The 17,394-nt window shown below is 42.9% G+C and overlaps 1 protein-coding gene across 1 annotated transcript; it reads right to left on the minus strand.

Annotated features, from left to right (window-relative positions):
• Window positions 1–1,076: 1,076 nt before the first annotated feature.
• On the minus strand, window positions 1,077–16,927 carry sema4ab (sema domain, immunoglobulin domain (Ig), transmembrane domain (TM) and short cytoplasmic domain, (semaphorin) 4Ab; the record flags this gene model as incomplete). Its single annotated transcript, XM_079232327.1, has 14 exons — window positions 1,077–2,021; window positions 2,786–2,880; window positions 3,555–3,718; window positions 5,274–5,389; window positions 7,111–7,297; window positions 9,301–9,445; window positions 10,143–10,324; window positions 10,706–10,833; window positions 11,681–11,803; window positions 14,623–14,716; window positions 14,902–15,000; window positions 15,255–15,314; window positions 16,157–16,317; window positions 16,831–16,927. The coding sequence occupies 14 exons, from the start codon at window positions 16,925–16,927 to the stop codon at window positions 1,231–1,233; spliced, it is 2,442 nt and encodes an 813-aa protein (XP_079088453.1). The 3' UTR covers window positions 1,077–1,230.
• Window positions 16,928–17,394: the final 467 nt, after the last annotated feature.

Consider the following 17,394-nt stretch of genomic DNA (forward strand, 5'->3'; position numbering starts at 1 on the left):
CTCACATCAAATATATATATTCTACCCGACACACAGTGATGTTCAGACTCAAACCAATATTTAATGCAGATGTTTTTACTGCTGAAAACAAACCAGATCCTTCTCCCTGACTATAATAGTATGCATCATCCAGGTTTGAATGGGTTGAGTTGTGTTATGCTTCAAACACAAATACAATCTGAACTTGGTGGGGTATTGTATATGCACCAAACTGGTGATGTGGTATCAGAGCTGCATCTGATCAGAGTTAAGGATGGTCTCGTTTCCTCTCTTCTCAGAAGAGAAATAAGGGAATTGAGATGTACTTCAGGATGTTAAACCAGACCAATGTCTAGGTCACCCAAGGAGTGAAGAGACATGAAATAAGCCCAAAAATACGCTCCAGGTTTCAAGTTATGTGACATGTAAGAAATCCCTAGATGCAGAAAGCTCAGTAACCTCTTTATTGAAGAGCATTTAAAACCCTGAGTGACAGGCCTGTGTCATCACAGAAGAGGTCATGACTACATGTTCCTGATGTGGTGTCCAAATGGCCCAGTTTGGATGATGCACAGGAAACTAGTGATAAGCATCATCTTCCATTATGTCTGCAATACCATCTCACAAACCAAAGATAAACAAGTGCTGGTCCGACCTCTGTGGCCCTACAACCAATTAGTTATGTTATCTGCAAAGTCAGTTTGTATAACATGTGTATTAATTACCAAAGCAAATGAGATGAGTCGCATACACAGCCAGGTCTGATCGACCGCTCTATAAAATGTCTGGTTCTGAGATGTTCGATGAGCACGGACCCGTCTCTCTTTCTCAACCGAGAACACACTTTAAAGGGAGGTTGTGATATTTTGAAGGGAGGTTGTATGAGCTGCTTTCCCATAGTCAGCGTATCACCTTCAAGTAGTTCACTAGTCCATAAACATGTTTAAGGAACCAGCTGTATAGGATCAGCGTGTACCTTTCTGTTTTAAGTGTAACTGTCTGGTAAGTGAAAACATAAATCACTCAGGACATAACAGTAGACATGACAATGTCTAGCAACAACACAAAGTCTCATCTCAAAAGTCTTGTGTCTGCAATTACGTATGATGAAAAGATTAGATCCATTAGATCCACATCGTATCCATCAGGATCAGGTCCACAGTGGTGTGCTGTCTCATTGGCTGACATGCCCACGTCACCATGGTCTGGAACCGAGGCTGGCCTTTCCTTACCTTGGAGCTCAGAGACTGTTCAGATGGGGGTGTTAGGCAGATGCCCATTGGAGCCTGTGAGTGCCCCATTACAAACTAGCCCACTGGCCTGTCCGTTGCTTTTGCTTAGAAACCGGTTACCCTTGAGGGTCTCCTGCTCCATAGGGGTCCCTCTGCCAGATTCTCTGGTTGGAGTTTCTGTCTGCGGGGCCGTTCGGCTACGACAGCGCTGTCTAATGGCATACAGAAGCAAGGTGATGAGCAGACTGAGGCAGAGCACCAGCAGAGCTGACACAACCACCAGCTCCTTGAGGTAGCAGGGGCCTCGGGCTGCCAGCAGGGCCTCCCAATCCCGGGCCCCTGCCTCCTTCGGCCCAGATCCCTCTGTCCGCAGGGTGACGTTTCTGCCCCGCTGTCTGGTGGTGACCTGAGTGTCCCTGCTGGACAGAGATTCCTCAGTTTCTGTTGTTTTAGGCCAAGTCCCCACAGAGGTATGCAGGCCAGGGCCCGGCCCGGCCACACTCTTTGTGCTGGGTATACGGGGGGCCTCAGGCCAGGTGTAGCTGGTTGGAATTTGAGTCATGGGGCTGCTCTTCTGTTTGACATGAAGGATGGCCATGGTTTGTTGGTAGCCGTTCTCAGTGGACAGGCAGAGGTAGTGACCCAGTGTGGTGGGGGTCGCCACGAAGCTCAGACTCCCGTCCTCCAGGTGGAGGTACAGGTCTGAAGACAACCGGCTGTTGGGACGCTCCCACAGCTGCTGGGAGAGTCGGGACGCCGCGGGACACTGCAGCCGCACCACTTCATTCAGAGACACTGACACCAGTTCTCCTGAGGACATGAGGATGACATACAGATTACCAACTAAACCAGTCGTACCCCTCAGCCCAGCATCATCAAATATATAAAAAAAAACCTGCATACAGCAATCAAAACCTGCCAAAGAATGTGTTGACGACCAGTAAAGAAATGCCTAAATGAGCATGTCTAAAGGGAAATAACAGACTTATTTTCCCACTCGTTGCAAACTCAATACCCAAATGTGCATATTCAGGTATGTGGAATATGTATGTTAATTCTGAGTTTACATAAAGAAAGCAGTCCTTGAGCCCAATGTGGGATTACATTCATTAATGCAAGCAGGGGAAGTTAGGCTAATGTGGAACAGGAAGCAGGCCTCTGTGGCAGAATCAGTGATGTAGCAGTGATTTAATAGAGTTTTAATCCTTATCCCCAAAAGTCCTGTGGGGATGGTAAGTAACTAAGAAAGACAATGAGTAACTTATCATGGTCATTTCACGAGGTCATAATAAAATGTGTGTCAGTTTGTCCACTGACAAGTTTGTTTTACGCTTTAAAAAGTTCCTCTTAGTGCTCATCTTCGTCAAACTTTTAGAAAAAGAAAAGAAAAAAGGGGATTCTGAACCAAACCTGGTATGTACACAAAATATGTGGGGAAAACAGGTCAATCATTAGCATTAGTGACACATTGGACAATACATTTAGCTATGAAGAAACGTCTAGCTTTAATACTGTAAATGTAAATATGTCTTTTCAGAAGTATGTAACCAGTAACTGAGATGAGTGGCTCTTACCTGCAGGAAGCTTGTTTGGTCCGAATCTGTCTCTGTTGGCGTAGGACACCGTGTTGCACGCCTCTTCCACGTTCCCTCTGTCGATGTCCTGGCCTCTGAGGAGGGAGGACAGTCACAGAGAAGGCTGGGACAGCTGCTACCGCTAGGTCCTGTGTTGGCTACCCAATCCTAACTTTCACATGTAACATTTTTAGGGTGAATATTCCTGTCATTTTGTTCATATTTTTTCCAAATATAATGATCTCAATAATCACATTATTGAGAGTCTACGCTTAATGGCCCTCTTTCAAGTGGTGCCCCGTCCCTGCACTGTACTGGTCAATGATTTTTTGTTCGATGGAGAAAGAGCTGATTAATGATCAGATACATATCAAGAGCTTCACCTGTTGGTGAAGAGGTCAATGCATTGTGATGTAATTGATGGTTATGTGAGAAGTACGCCCAAGAATAGAGAGGTCAGGCGTTGTGGACGGATGCCGGTTGACATGACCATGCATCTCCGCTGGTCGGTGCTCGGGTCCTCATAATAATAATCCTTTACATGTGTTGCATTCCAATAGGTCCTGCTGCTCCAGTCCTAACCAATAGTATGCACAGGCTGCAAAGTGGATGAGTGGTTGGTTTGAACACAAGGGCTCTGTGTGTATTGGCCTTGTGTTTTATTATTCTTCTGTAGCCTAATGATGCTTTTTTAGTAGTATCATATCATCATAGCCCCTAACTGCAAACATGAGTCATTTTAACACAATGGAAAACCCAGTGCACTCACAGGTTGGCGTGGCTGCTGGAGGCCTCCACACAGGCCCTGCTGCCCAGGTCCCAGCCACAGAAGGGGTCCCGGGCCAGGACACACTGGGGACAGGTCCAGTAGAAAGAGCAGTTGGCTGTTGGGACGCTCACCACACCCTCTGACGTGCCGACATAGATCACACCCTGCATGGGATGGGATCGAACCATCAGAACAAGATGCTTTACATGGACCTCCTCCCAACACCACGCAGCCTCTTTGCAGCGAGGCTTCATTCAAATGTTTGTGAATAAATAGTGATCCTTTTACAGCAAAGATATTCCAGAGGGAATGATGACCCTTTAGAACTACTAATGCCAATACACTGTCCAACACAATTGTAATTAGGGCTAAAAAATAAGCAAATAAATAATCGTAACTATAAATATATCAAATGTACAGTTTGGAGTCAAATTGAACTGATTCAGCAATTTGACTGATTTATCTATTGCATTTATTTGACCTCTATTAGTTAACAAACAATGTATAACAAGTTTCTCCTGCAGTGGAACGTCGTTCTGCTGAAAGTCACCAACCCGACTGTGCTGTGAATGAACAAGTGGCTCAGTGTCAACATGTAATGTGTCTACAATATGTTTGACCCTTTTAAGATACCAGCTAATCGACTCAGCCCAAACTTAAAGGCCACATTATATTCAATGCACACATGTAGGAATACACATTCTTGCTCTCAGTTACAAGTTACATGTACTGCATTGTGTTTTCTCTTGTTCATTCCTACGAAATAAAGATGCTTTTTGGCTTTCATACATTCAGGGAGAAAAATCTTGCTTCCTCCTTCTCTCTCTCTCTTTTTATTTAAATGTACTGTTATTTTAATCTAAAATCTGTTGTACTAATCCCACATTCCACTGGCTGTGTTATTACCCACGCAGCTTCAGGTATCAGAAATATGTGCATTCAATGATATATTTATTATGAAGAGTGTTTCTAATTCTTAGTACTCCATATGTATGCACATGTGGGGGTCAGAATATTTAAAACACCTCCAAATAAAGGGTAGTCCAGTACAATATATGTGTTATATATACAAATATATATTATATGTATGGTAAAACATATATTTCATAAACACTTCTAGGACATTATGGCAGACTCATTATATTTCATTGCATTAGATCGTGCAGATGCAAGTATTCATAGACGGGGTGACACTAAGAAGAGTAGCTTGGACATTACTGATCTGTTCCACGTTGATAATTACATTTACCAGAATCCTCAACCTGGTTATGTATCAACTGTCTAAGCACATATTTTTAATAGTTTTATAACTGAATGATTATTGGAAAGGTCTGCTGAGAGTTCTGGTTAATGCGTTGTGTAGACCTTAACACAATTATGTTGAACTTATTCATTTATTTGTCATTTTGTTCAGATTTTGTTCCCCATCGTAATACTTCTAAATATTATTGGGTGAATACAATCCTTATTTTTCCCACCTTAACCTTTCCTTTTCAAATGTATGTTACCAACATTGGTAACAGTCTATATGCAAATGATAGTTTTATGTCAGCACAGACAGTCAATGTCATGGCCACACACACACACACACACACACACACACACACACACACACACACACACACACACACACACACACACAGAGAGACTGGTGACCAACACAATGCAGTGGTTGGCATCTTGAAGGTATCTAGCAACATGTCATTATGAAACGAGTACCTTGGGTATGGAGAGCTTCAGGCTCTTGACAAGTTGAGGCTGTGTGAACACCTGGACCTCCTCTATGATGTGGGCGCCGCTCTGCAGCAGCACCGCTTTGTGAAGGTAACCAGACTCTGAAACAGACAAAGCAGTGAGAACACACAGGTCAGCATGACCTGTGTGTTCTCACAGCATACATACATGGAAGTGACAGCTGTGGCGTTCTGATGGCAACGTGCTGTCTGCTCCCAGATAAAACATCAAGATCAACTACTGTTGAAGAGGTATGAACCTCCTCCTAACATCTATGTCTACTACTCTGTATGTTTTAATGGTATTTTACACTTTGAGATACAAGGGAGCGCTACAGGGAGATTATAGAGCAGAATTGTATCTGAATGACCTCTAAAAAAGCGATGGGACTCCATGAAGGTTAGAACCAATATGAACACAAACAGGAAGTACCTCGTCAATAATGATGATCTGCTCAAAGCCAATGAATTGAAGGATTCTAGTTGAGGGTTGAAACCAGGAATTTTCTTTGGATCGTAATAATGTGCTGGAGACTATTTATATATATATATATATATATATATATATATATATATATATATATATATATATATATATATATATATATATATATATATATATATATATAGAGTACTGATTTGAGCTTCAGGCTGTTGGTTGACCCACACAAGATTCACTCACTTTTTAGACACGTATGCACAAAGAAGTCAAGCGGCCTGCAGCTCTAACATTGTCCCTGCCCTTTGGAATAATTATGTTTTTTTCAGTTCCCCAAAACAATGTTCAACTGTGAATAATGATTGTAGACTGTGGCTCATACTTCAAATGCTTTGAGTGTGCATGATGTCTGTAAATCAAAGCAGACGTCAGTTCTGGTCTAGATCCATTCCAAACAGGTAAAAGCAGAGATAGATGAGGCCTTTAAGTTAGTAGAACTATAATATATAATATACAACGAAAAGGACCTGAGTTCCATCCCGGCTGCACGGCCCTAAATGTGCATGTTCTCCCCACATCAGCGTGGGTTCCCTGTGGGTTCCCTGGTGTCCAGAGACATGCAGCGTAGGTTCATGGATGACTCTAAACTGCCCACAGGTGTGTTGCTTGTTCTTATGTTTGTTGTGTAATTAATCATTATGTACTTTTCTGTTTCTTTCTTTATGACTTATTTAAGACAACATGTCAAGTGTCAAAACATGTGTGCAGCATTTGAGTCCAAGACAAATGTCCCTACAGAGACAAATAAGTATATGGTATCTATGAGGAACAGCTTTTCCACTAAATAAATAACACACACACACACTTACATACACACAAGGTGCATTAAAACCCTCTTCAACGTGCAACCTGAACTCTCTCCCCACCGTCCCACTTCGTCCTCTTCTCTAGGCTCACATGTCTGGATGCTGCTAAGGAGTTACTGTCATTTATTTATAGTTTAGTCCTTCACAGTCTAAATAGTTCCTAATTTATGTTGTCTATATGTTATATGTTGTTGTTTTTTTTAACTTTTAAACAGTTTTTTTGTACTTTATTATTATTATTACTATTGCACAATTCTCTATATGTTGGACAGAAGAGAAACATACTTTCGATCTTCTGCATGTTTGCACATTGCACAAAATTGATAATAAAAGTGACTTTGACTTTTGACTTTATAGTCGTTTTCTTTGCTGGATTATTTTATTTATTTTATATTGTTATTGTATGTATTGTATTATATACCTTTATATATTTACCATTTCTTTTCTACCTTTATGGAGCGTTCCAGCAAAGCTTCTATGTGAATAACCAGAGTGCCGACACGCTGAGCGGCTCGTACCGGTGAGCAGGAACAGGACGGTGTAGCCTCGGCTGCCGGCCTGGACCCTCTGCACCGCCAGGTGGCTGTAGCGCTGATCAGCTGACACCAGGGTCAGGCTCCTCCCAACCGGTCGCACGCTGTCGTCTGCCAGGAAGTTCTCCTTGACGAAGCGCAGGGCGTTGTCAGACGCGTTGTGCAGGCCACACTGCACACAGAGCGGCAGGTCGACAGGAACATCATCAACATGATACCGTGAGGTTCATTCAGACAATTTGATTGCATACAACTTGGGTCAGACTAATATTAAGGTACATTCATTCAGTCAACAAAAATAGATCAAGAAGTGAATTTCATATTCGATTACGATACAATACGATGTAAGATATTTACAGAGTTACTGTATTGTTGTAATAAACTCTTTGGATGATCTTAAATCTAAACTTCCTCAAATACATTGGAATGTGAAGTCAAACTGTTAGAGATGAGCCAGTAGTCTGAGTGTCTCATTAATAAAGGATCAGTGTGTAAACAATGAGGAGATGCATTGGCAGCAATGGAATACAATATTAATACCTCTGTTTTAATCAGTGTAATATCACCTGAAACAAAGAATACTTATGTTTTCCTTTTATGTCTTTCTATCTCCAAAGGGAGCAAGTCCTCCATCTGCACCACGAGAGCCTTTTACATGTTTCATTATCTGAAGGTAGGAATGCGTTCCCAGACCTGTTAAATGGGCCCCGGTACTAAATAATTAAAGGCCATCATATTTATAAGCCCCAACGTTACTGCTGGTTTCAGTACTTTGTTATGTTAAGGTGTCGTTTCTTTCTGTGGGGCTGAGCTCCGCCCGCTGTGCTGAATATAGTTGACGGCAACTACGCTTGTAACTGTACCTGCACTCAAATATCTTTGAGTAAAAAGCCAATACTTTATCAATACATCAGGGAACATGTAATCACAAGTAAAACCTAATTCAAATCGGCCAGCGGCGCTATGTTTACGTCTTCCCTGGGACAGGATGACAACAGACAGGAGGGATGATACTGACTGATGTGCTCTTCATTCTTCATCAACTTCACTCAGAAATGTATTTATTTTGTTAACATCTTACATTTGTTTCCAGTGAGATATTAATGACTTTATATCATGCTCCTCTATAAACAATATTTAGATATATTTTAAATATAAATTCTAAACTTGTTCTGAATCTTTGAATTTTATATATGTTTTTAAGAGCAATTCTTTGTTCATGTAGAAAAGCAGAGTATTGATAAGAGTTGCTCCTTAATGAATACATTAATAAGTGAGTGAGCACCATTGTTTCTGTACACAAATCTCTCACTTTGTTCACAAAGCTCATCCTGCTAACGGAGCCATCAGGAGTAACACAGCCGCTCAGAGAGCGCTGGTTACTGTGGTTACTCTGGTTACTGTGGTTACTCTGGTTACTGTGGTTACTCTGGTTACTGTGGTGCTCTGGAGAACAGCATCCTGTTCTCCAGAGCACCACAGTAACCAGAGCACCACTGTTGCTCTGTGTATGTAGTCACTCACCTGGCATAGATCTGTCTATTGTCTATTGTTTGGATTTCCACCTTTCCCTTAAATTGTTTATATTTAAGACACTAATAAGACACTAATTTAAGTCACCTGTTTACACTGTTTACACACTGGCATTGTGTACATTTAGTTTGCACTTTATTAATAATCTCTCTATTTTCCTTTCTACGGTGGCTGAGAAGTGTCAAACAAAAGCAAAACGCCTGGCTGTCTCCTGATCAAAGATCTTTTAGTTTTAACCACAACAGCCTTTTTAGAAACCCTAAATGTTATAGGACCGCCAACGTTAGACTGTAGGCTGTCATCAGCTCTTTGATCATTTCCCATCATGCCCTGGGTCTTGCCGTTGGTGGAGAGCAGCTGAAGTGCCTGGCGCTAAAAGCTGCAGCGACCTCAGGACCTCATGAGGTCATCATTGCGTGATGATGTCAGTGAGTCGCTGTGCATCATGCGCCTACTGACTGATCAACTCTGTAGAGGATCCGGCCTGGCTCACCTTAGGAGTGGCATCATAGTTTCATTATTAACATCCATTGTTGCTTTTGCATCTCTTCAACACTTCTTAGCTCTATATTGTATAACTGCTGCACAACAATATACATGAAGTCCCATCTCATCTTAAAGGTCCATTAGAGGTGACTTTACCTCTCCTGGGTTTGCGACCTTGTCTTGCACCCGCGTGCTCCACTGCAACGTGTCCCGGTTCAGGACTTTGTAGTTACCAGAGAAAACGGATTTGATGTCGTTCAGGCGAAATGAACAAACTGCTGACCGTCCAGAATTCACAGACCTAGTTAATGGAGAAAGAAAGACAATATGAATGAGAGCTAATGACGCACACACTAGAGTATACATGTGTAGATGAATATGAATGAGAGCTCAGTCAGAAGCCTCCTGTTGATGCATGACCTGCTCCAGTACAGTGTACATGATCCTCACTGCCTCTGTGTGCATGTTGTCCTCAACAGGACGTTGTCTATTAGATGTAGCTGGTTTATATAGTTGGCTTCGTCTCTTTAACAATTGAAATGTGCGTATAGTTATCTACATAACACTGCTGGTTTGACTGTTAATGGTAGAGAGGATCTATAAAGCAAAGCAACGAGTCACATTGACTGTGAGAGGCATCATCATGCGTGTAGTGAAGCCTCTCACAGGTCTGGCATTAATTCACCATTTCACCATCTGCGTCTCCAGTTTTCTGCGTCTCCAAAACGTTGATACGTATGATCAGAGTTTCCGTACATGTGCGCACGTTCTCCCGTCAACTTTATTGTTGGAGATCACAACTTTTGCGTGGGAACTGTACGCCTCCTCCAGGCCCCGCTTAGTGCACATGCATTGTTATAAATGAGTCACAGCTGACATGAGACGCTGGCTCCAGAGACACAGTAACACCAACCGCAGAATATAATGCTGCCGAGGCCCCACAGATTCAGGTCATGGCATCAGCTGCTGTATGGATCGTTGTCTTTTAGTTAACTGACCACTGGGAGGTGAAGATGCCATAAAAGAGCGTGTCATCTGCAGGGGCTCTCTCTGCTGATGGGAGGGCGTCGATGTCCTGGATCACATTGTAGGGCAGCTCATTGTCCGCCTGGCACAACAGCTGAGCTTTAGCAAACGTGGTCCAGCGCCGCTGCAGCGTCCGCTGGCCTCCAACGTCACTCTGACACGAGAGGGAAAGGCATCAAGTCCAACACACAGTCACACCTCTGCTGTTCAGGATCAGCCTTCATTCACCTGATTGAATCCTGACATTCTTTATAATATTACATGTATACATTGAATATATGCATGGATACAAAATGTATGATTGTGTGAGTTAAGTGTACGAGCATAAAAATGTGTGCATGAGTGAAAATACATATGAGAATGAAGATATAGGCACATGAGAATAGAGCATATTCATGTACTTTGGCTAACAGGCTACCTGTGAGTCATACAACATGTCTGGACCTCTACTGAATTGAGTTAGTACCCAAAAGAACATTTTAATTACAGGATAATTGTAACTCGGAAGAACACGTGTGTAAAGTGTTCCTTTTACCATGCAGATCTGAGAGACACGAGAAACAATGAATTTGTCGATGAAGTCGTACTCTCTGCCCACTTCACTGAAGAAGAAGTAGATTTTCTTCTCATCAGGAATGAAACTGGAGCTGATGAAGGTCGGATCTATAGCAGACAGATAGAAAAGTATTCCCAAGATTTTGAGTTTGTGGAAATATGTGAAATTATTTAATTAAAACTGTATTGCAGCGTGTGCCTGTGACACATTGAGTCCACGCAGAGGAGAACGCCAAGGACATCTCAAAGTAGACATAACATCTACAGTACAAAGGGAATGTACTCTGATCAGTATCAACTCTCCCCTTTTCCCCTGAGACAAAACACACACCATAACCCATAGAGACCATTTATTCATGTTATTTAGCTCATTCATGCGCACTGGGTTTCAGCTAGAGTTAGTGTAATAACTATGGTACATGATGACCATGCCACTGAGCAAAACACAATAACAGTAATTTATTAATGTCATCTGTGCAAAAGATCAGCAGACAACGGAAATCAACACTAAAGAGAATACACTTCATTTAAGTAACGTAGAGAAACACTTTTAAAGGGAGAGGGGTTCCCTCAGCTGTGCAGTGCAGGGTCATATAAGTTGGGCACATACTCAGTATTAAATTACTCTGATTGGGAACAAGGGCACAATAATTGGGACATTCATAATTTAAATCATGTGGTCAATGTTTAAGCCATTTCAAAATAGAGCGACTATTGACAGGTGTCGCCTGGGCCAGCTGGGTTTATTCAGGTCTCTAAGCATGGCCCTTACACGTCTGTGTTTGTGTTGTTTTAGTCTCTATTCTCTTTTTATTCTCACTTTGTGAAGTTCATATCCCTAAAAAAATCAGGAACTCAGCAATTCTCAAGTGCTCAGCAACTGTCACACATCTTTAGTCTAAGCATGTTTAATCATGAATGATCTTCCTATGCTATGACTACACAGCACACTCACCCTCCAGCCATCCTAAGGTGTCATCCAACTTCAGGTCCACACGCCGGCCCTCACTGAGGTGCCGGGAGATGACGGGCCGGTTCCCCCGGTAGTCGGCCACCGTGCCCGTATAGAGCTCTCCATCTGAGGAGCAGGAATATGATCAGCTGTGGGCCTTTAACATGAACAAGTATTGCTTTCCTCCAGGAGTGATGTCATAGTACAGGCGCTACATTGTGAAACAAGCAGGTGGTCCATGAGGCCCTGCTGCCATCTGTATGACATCCTTCTCCAAAGAGAAAACAGCAGGTTTAGATTAGTGATAGCTTTTCATTTCCCCTCTAACATGAGGAATCTGTCTTTGCTGCATAGTACTATGTCATCATTTTTTAAATGTAATAACTCACATTGAATTAATAATCGAGTATAAAAGTCCAGACCTTTAACTCCACCAAGGTCGACTCAACTGATGAGCATTGTGTCATGGAACATTGAAGAGCTATCTACCAGCAGGGGCCATGATTAGTACCAGCGTTGTTAACTTCTTTCAGCTGTGCTTGAAACCAAGGAGTGATAACAATGGAGACGACGTGGATCTTTCTCATTTCAGAAGGATGAGCCTCCACGACTGCTTCCATCGCAGCTGAGTCCCTCCACGGGAAATGCAAGCGGAAGAGACGGTAGGAGACAGGAGACTGTGGCTCAGTGGTTATGCATGCCTGTCTTTCAATCAGAGGATCGGTGGTTCGAGCCCCGGCTACGCTAGTCCAGGTGAATGTGTCCTTGAGCAAGGCACTTAAGTCTGAACTCCTCCCCTTGCTGTGTCTACGGCGTATACAAGACATGTAAGTCGCTTTGGATGAACGCGTCAGCTAAAGAAATGATACGTCATTATGATCTCTGCCAGATGAGCATGACAGTTTCTACCTGTTAGACAGAGGAGGATCCCTCTGTTGCTAGAGATAAGTGCAATATATGTCATGTGTACAGATTGAACAACATAGTCAATGATATGGTTCATATCATGAGAGCAGTAGTAGCACTAATAATGGCAGAATATTAGAAAATTAATAATAATAACAGCAGCAGTGGATATAATATAAAAGCAGCAATAATAATAATCAGCAGAGTTAAAAACAAGACATAGATGATCAGAGATACACATTTAACTGGAGGATGATGAGCTGATGGGTGGGAGCAGGGGACACGTCCCGTTGCTGTTAGGGACAGTAGAGCTCACTGGGTTTAGGCGAAGGTCATCATGGAGTGAGGGCTGCAGCTCGTCTGTCTGAGACAGAGTCACTTGCTGAGAGTGTGTTACACTTTCTCAGAGTCGTTTAGCACCTCTCACCGCCGTGCTAAACCTGTACCTGCTATGAACCAGGGTTTGTTGTTATAATCACGCTTGTGCTGGTTGGAACACAGCCGTCTTCACAGAAGCTGACGTATGACGTCTCAGCCTCTGTGAACTCATCCAGACTGTTGGCTCTAAAAACATCCCAGTTCATAGAGTCTAAACACACCAAAGATCCTCCAAAGCGTCACTGGTCCACTGCTTTCATTTCCTCATAACGGCTTACAGAGCTTTGCTTTCTGCCTGCATCAGGTGAACACCGTCAGAGTCCCAGAGCAGCAGCTTATTGTGGTCAAACAGTGGTCTAACGTCTTCTCCTCTCTGGTAGATCATTTAAGGAACCGTCTGTATTTAGGGAGTTAATGACTGAAGCTTTCTTTGTTAATGTTTCCAAGGACAATAACTAAAGAGTCCAGATTGATCTGCTCCAAACACGCTGAGCTGCGGTGGAATGTAAACACCGACCAGTATGAAGGAAGAGGGCTCACGGGGGAGGAAAAGGATCTGCAGTTTATGATGACGGTGTGCAGGTCAGGAGGTCATATCGTTACACCAGACACTGTTGGAGTAAATGCAGATTTCTCCACTCACAATGCGCTCTGAGCAGCTAGAAGTCAGCCAGCTGGAGCGGAGGGTCCGGTTCATTCCACAGAGCCAGGTCTCCGTGAAGCACAGGGAGGATGGAGTCTCCCCTCCAGCAGCTGAATCTGTCTAGTTTGTTGCACACGTTGGAGAGGAGTATGGCCGGCAGCGCTGCGAGGGGCGCAGCGCCTCGCTGGGTGTCACTGCATGCGTAAAGATGAGCCAACCTTTCATTAGAAGGTCCAGTAATTCCACGGATGTTAAGACAAAAGTTTGAAGTCCAGTGGAGTTCTTTCCCTTTTTAACTTAGGAGCTCATCTCCGGTGAAAAAGCTGCGGGTACCACAGCAGAAAACTGAACATTCAATACAAACAATGCACCAACCCACTGAGGCAGCAGAGACTTGACACTTCAAACAGGACGCCACCACAAAGCCTGAGGGCCTTTGACAAGGCACTGTTACCTGTTCCCTGGTCCAGGCTGAAGGCCGAGGCTGAAGGGCATCTGAAGGGCCACAACCCCTTGGAATAGCCTACTTGAGGAACTAAGTCTATTAAACATAAATCATGCGCCCCATGCAGGACACTCTGCAGCGCTGCACAGCTCCTTCAGTCACCGGCTGATTCACCCCAGTGTCTGAGGGAGAGGAACCAAAAGTCCTTCCTTCCCACTGCTGTCAGGCTGCACAACACACTGAGCTCTCAGTAGAACACTAACACTTCACTTTAATCACTTTGGACACTTTGATTGCACTCATCTGATGTAATGCAAATACATTTAAGTACTTTTATATACTTTTTATTCCGTCTGTATATTTAATTTTAAATTGCTACTGTATTATTCTCTTTACTGTTTTTTACTACTGTTTATTGCTATTTTATTTATATTACTTGATTGTTTTACTATGTCTCTCTCTTGTATGCAAGGCTGCTGTAATCCTGCAATTTCCCCACTGCAGGACTAATAAAGGATTATCTTATCTTATCAAAGTGAAAGTGTTCCTCTTGCAGGCGTTGCTGTGACCTACCTACGGTGAGAGCGGTGTTGCGTTGGTAGGGGTCGTAGGGGCAGCGGCCTCGTCCCTCATCGGCCTGGAGGCTCATCGTTAACGTCTCTGAATGCTGGACACAAGTCAAGCTGTCATCCTGCTTAATGAAGATGCACTGACAAGTCCAATCGCTTCACATTAAATGCAACTGACTGCTTTTACAGAAGATATGTTTGCGATGGAAATTGTTGAAATCCTTAAACAGAGAGCATTATCATACTGTCACAATGATAAACACGTCTGTGGAAACAAACTCACAATGTAGGCGCAGCGTGGACTGTAGGCAAACGTCCCACAGGCATAGAGGTGGCTGCTGTTCAAGAACTGCAGGACACGAATGAAATTGGGGCAGTCGGCCTAGAAAGAAAACACAATGGAATCAATTCAGATGTTTCAGTCAAACCAAAAGTACAGCAATGATTGGATTGAGTGAATCTCTTGTTAAAGTAAGCTTAATACTAACTGGACAGTTATGACATGTTGCTCAAACATAAACATACATTTCCTTGTGTTTATTCTGCTCATTAAAGGACAGGTAAGTGCTGTATGGTACCCTGAGTTAACAACATCTCTTCATTAGCTAACAGTCTCATTACAGATCAACTACTTGCCATTTTCTTGCCTTTCATGGAACATTGCTCGATGTCTTTCTCTGAAGGGCTCCAGTCCAGCTGAAAGAAGAGCGGCTGAGATTTACTGCTGAAGTTAAACACCGAGCATGGAGAACTCATTTAACTGTGACAGATGTATATATATATATCTTCTCATCTGACAACAACACAAGTGTTCTATTAAAACTGCAGTGACTCAAACAACAAGTGACATGTATTTCTAACTGGTAGAATTATTCAACTACACTTCTTGTATTAGGCATATAGTTTGCTTTATTACTTTTTAACATTAATGTGTATTGTGCAGAATGATCAAATACATTTTTTGTCCAGAATTTTCAAACTTCCAACATAGTTAATGCTTGGGAATAAAAATGTGTCTCAGTAACAGGACAGCTATTCAACTGACACCTTAACTGCTCACCCATTACATATAAACGACACTCCAACTATTTATATTTCCAAAAATGGCAAGTCAAACTACTCTGGGGGACAAGAGAGTAGACTGTTTGAGGATTCAACCTAAGAAGCCTGATCTGACTGCTAACCGTGAGTTGGATTGTTGCAAGTGACGGGAACATAGGGTAATGAAACAAAGGAGCATTCAGCATTCATAAATAACATCATGGCTATTTAAAAAAAGACCAGACCTACCATCAGAACACTCACGTAAGAGAATACCACTATCAGAGATGTATTTTAAATGTATGAACAGTTAACTAAAAGCAGCTATTTGAGCCGCTATAACAGCCTTTGTCTGTCCCTTTGCGTCCCTGTTTGCTTCCCTGTCCTTTCTTTGTGTACAACATATAGCATTGGGTAGTTTTAGCTCCATAAATCCCAAATCTAAGAAAGTGATTATTAACTTATGACTTTATAACTTATCAGTGGTTGCTCCCTACCTTCCTCCTCAGGACGATGGCGTCCTTGGAGCTAACGTCCAGGGCTAGGACCGCATCCCGGGCTCCTACATACAGCGTGTCTCCATCCTCACTGAGCAGCAGCGTGGTGGTATTGCTGACGTCATGGCTGCTGAAGCGGGTGAGAAGTCTCCCAGGAATACCTGTTGTTTCACAGCCGTTAACACTGGGTTTGGTATTTCATTCAATTCAGAACCACGACAATTAAAATATCCACCTGTAAGCAGCCTGGATCTGCTCATTGGCACAGAGAATTCATGGTCCGACAAATAACACAGACAAACAGTATTGCCATTATAAATGAAGTATATGCAAGTGCATGTACAATACCTAGTATGCACATTATTACATCTTACTTATTCTGCTCTTTAACTCTCAGGTGTTATGATGTAGATTATTGCTGGCACCAATTCCAGAGTTGATAAATCTTCCTTCAGGTGCAGTGCATCATCGCCTCATACGCCTTCCACCTGAACCCTCTTCTCCCCTGAACTCACCAACACGGTGCTACCAGCAGTCTAAACATGCCCAGACACAATGCACTGTCTACCTTATCAAACTTAGTTCATACTGCCCTCTTTCATTTACTAAACCTGCACTGTTAACCATGCTAATTAAGTGTGTTTAAGTCTTCCAACAGGATGCATGTTACTCACCCATAGGGAAGGAGACTCTGGGGGTCAGTTGTGTCAGACATGGGCTCATGAAACCTAGCAAGGCCACAGTGAGGGACAGCAGGCTGGGCTTATCCATCACAGCACAAAGGAGGATCTGAATTACATCTGAGATCAGAGATCAGAGGTCAGAGGTCGAGCCCTCGGCCCAATGTCATCCAGAGCGTCAGCGACTTGTTAGGAGCGGTAGAGATCATAGCTAGAGCCACAAACGTTGCTTTCTACGGAAGATCATCACTTTTCTATTTATTTCATGTGCTTCTTTTGTGAATTCCTTTTCCTGATCCTACTGCTATGTATGCTTCAGGCACATCTGGTTGGTGAATGAATTAAATGCTTATGTGTTGCTGCCTATGTATAGTTTGTATTACATTAGGACGCTGAAGAAGCGTCAGTTCCAAATGTCTATACAAATCAATAACAGGCAATGAAGGCCTTTCTCATTTCCCAATTTAGTGCCTCCTCATCTCCTCATCTCCTCGCTGATTGATTTCAGCGCTGATCTCAGCGCTCCATCTTGAAGAACAGCCCAGAGAAGGTTTTAGA

Source organism: Taurulus bubalis (genome assembly GCF_910589615.1).
Source record: "Taurulus bubalis genome assembly, chromosome: 16".
NCBI classification, from domain to species: Eukaryota; Metazoa; Chordata; class Actinopteri; order Perciformes; family Cottidae; genus Taurulus; species Taurulus bubalis.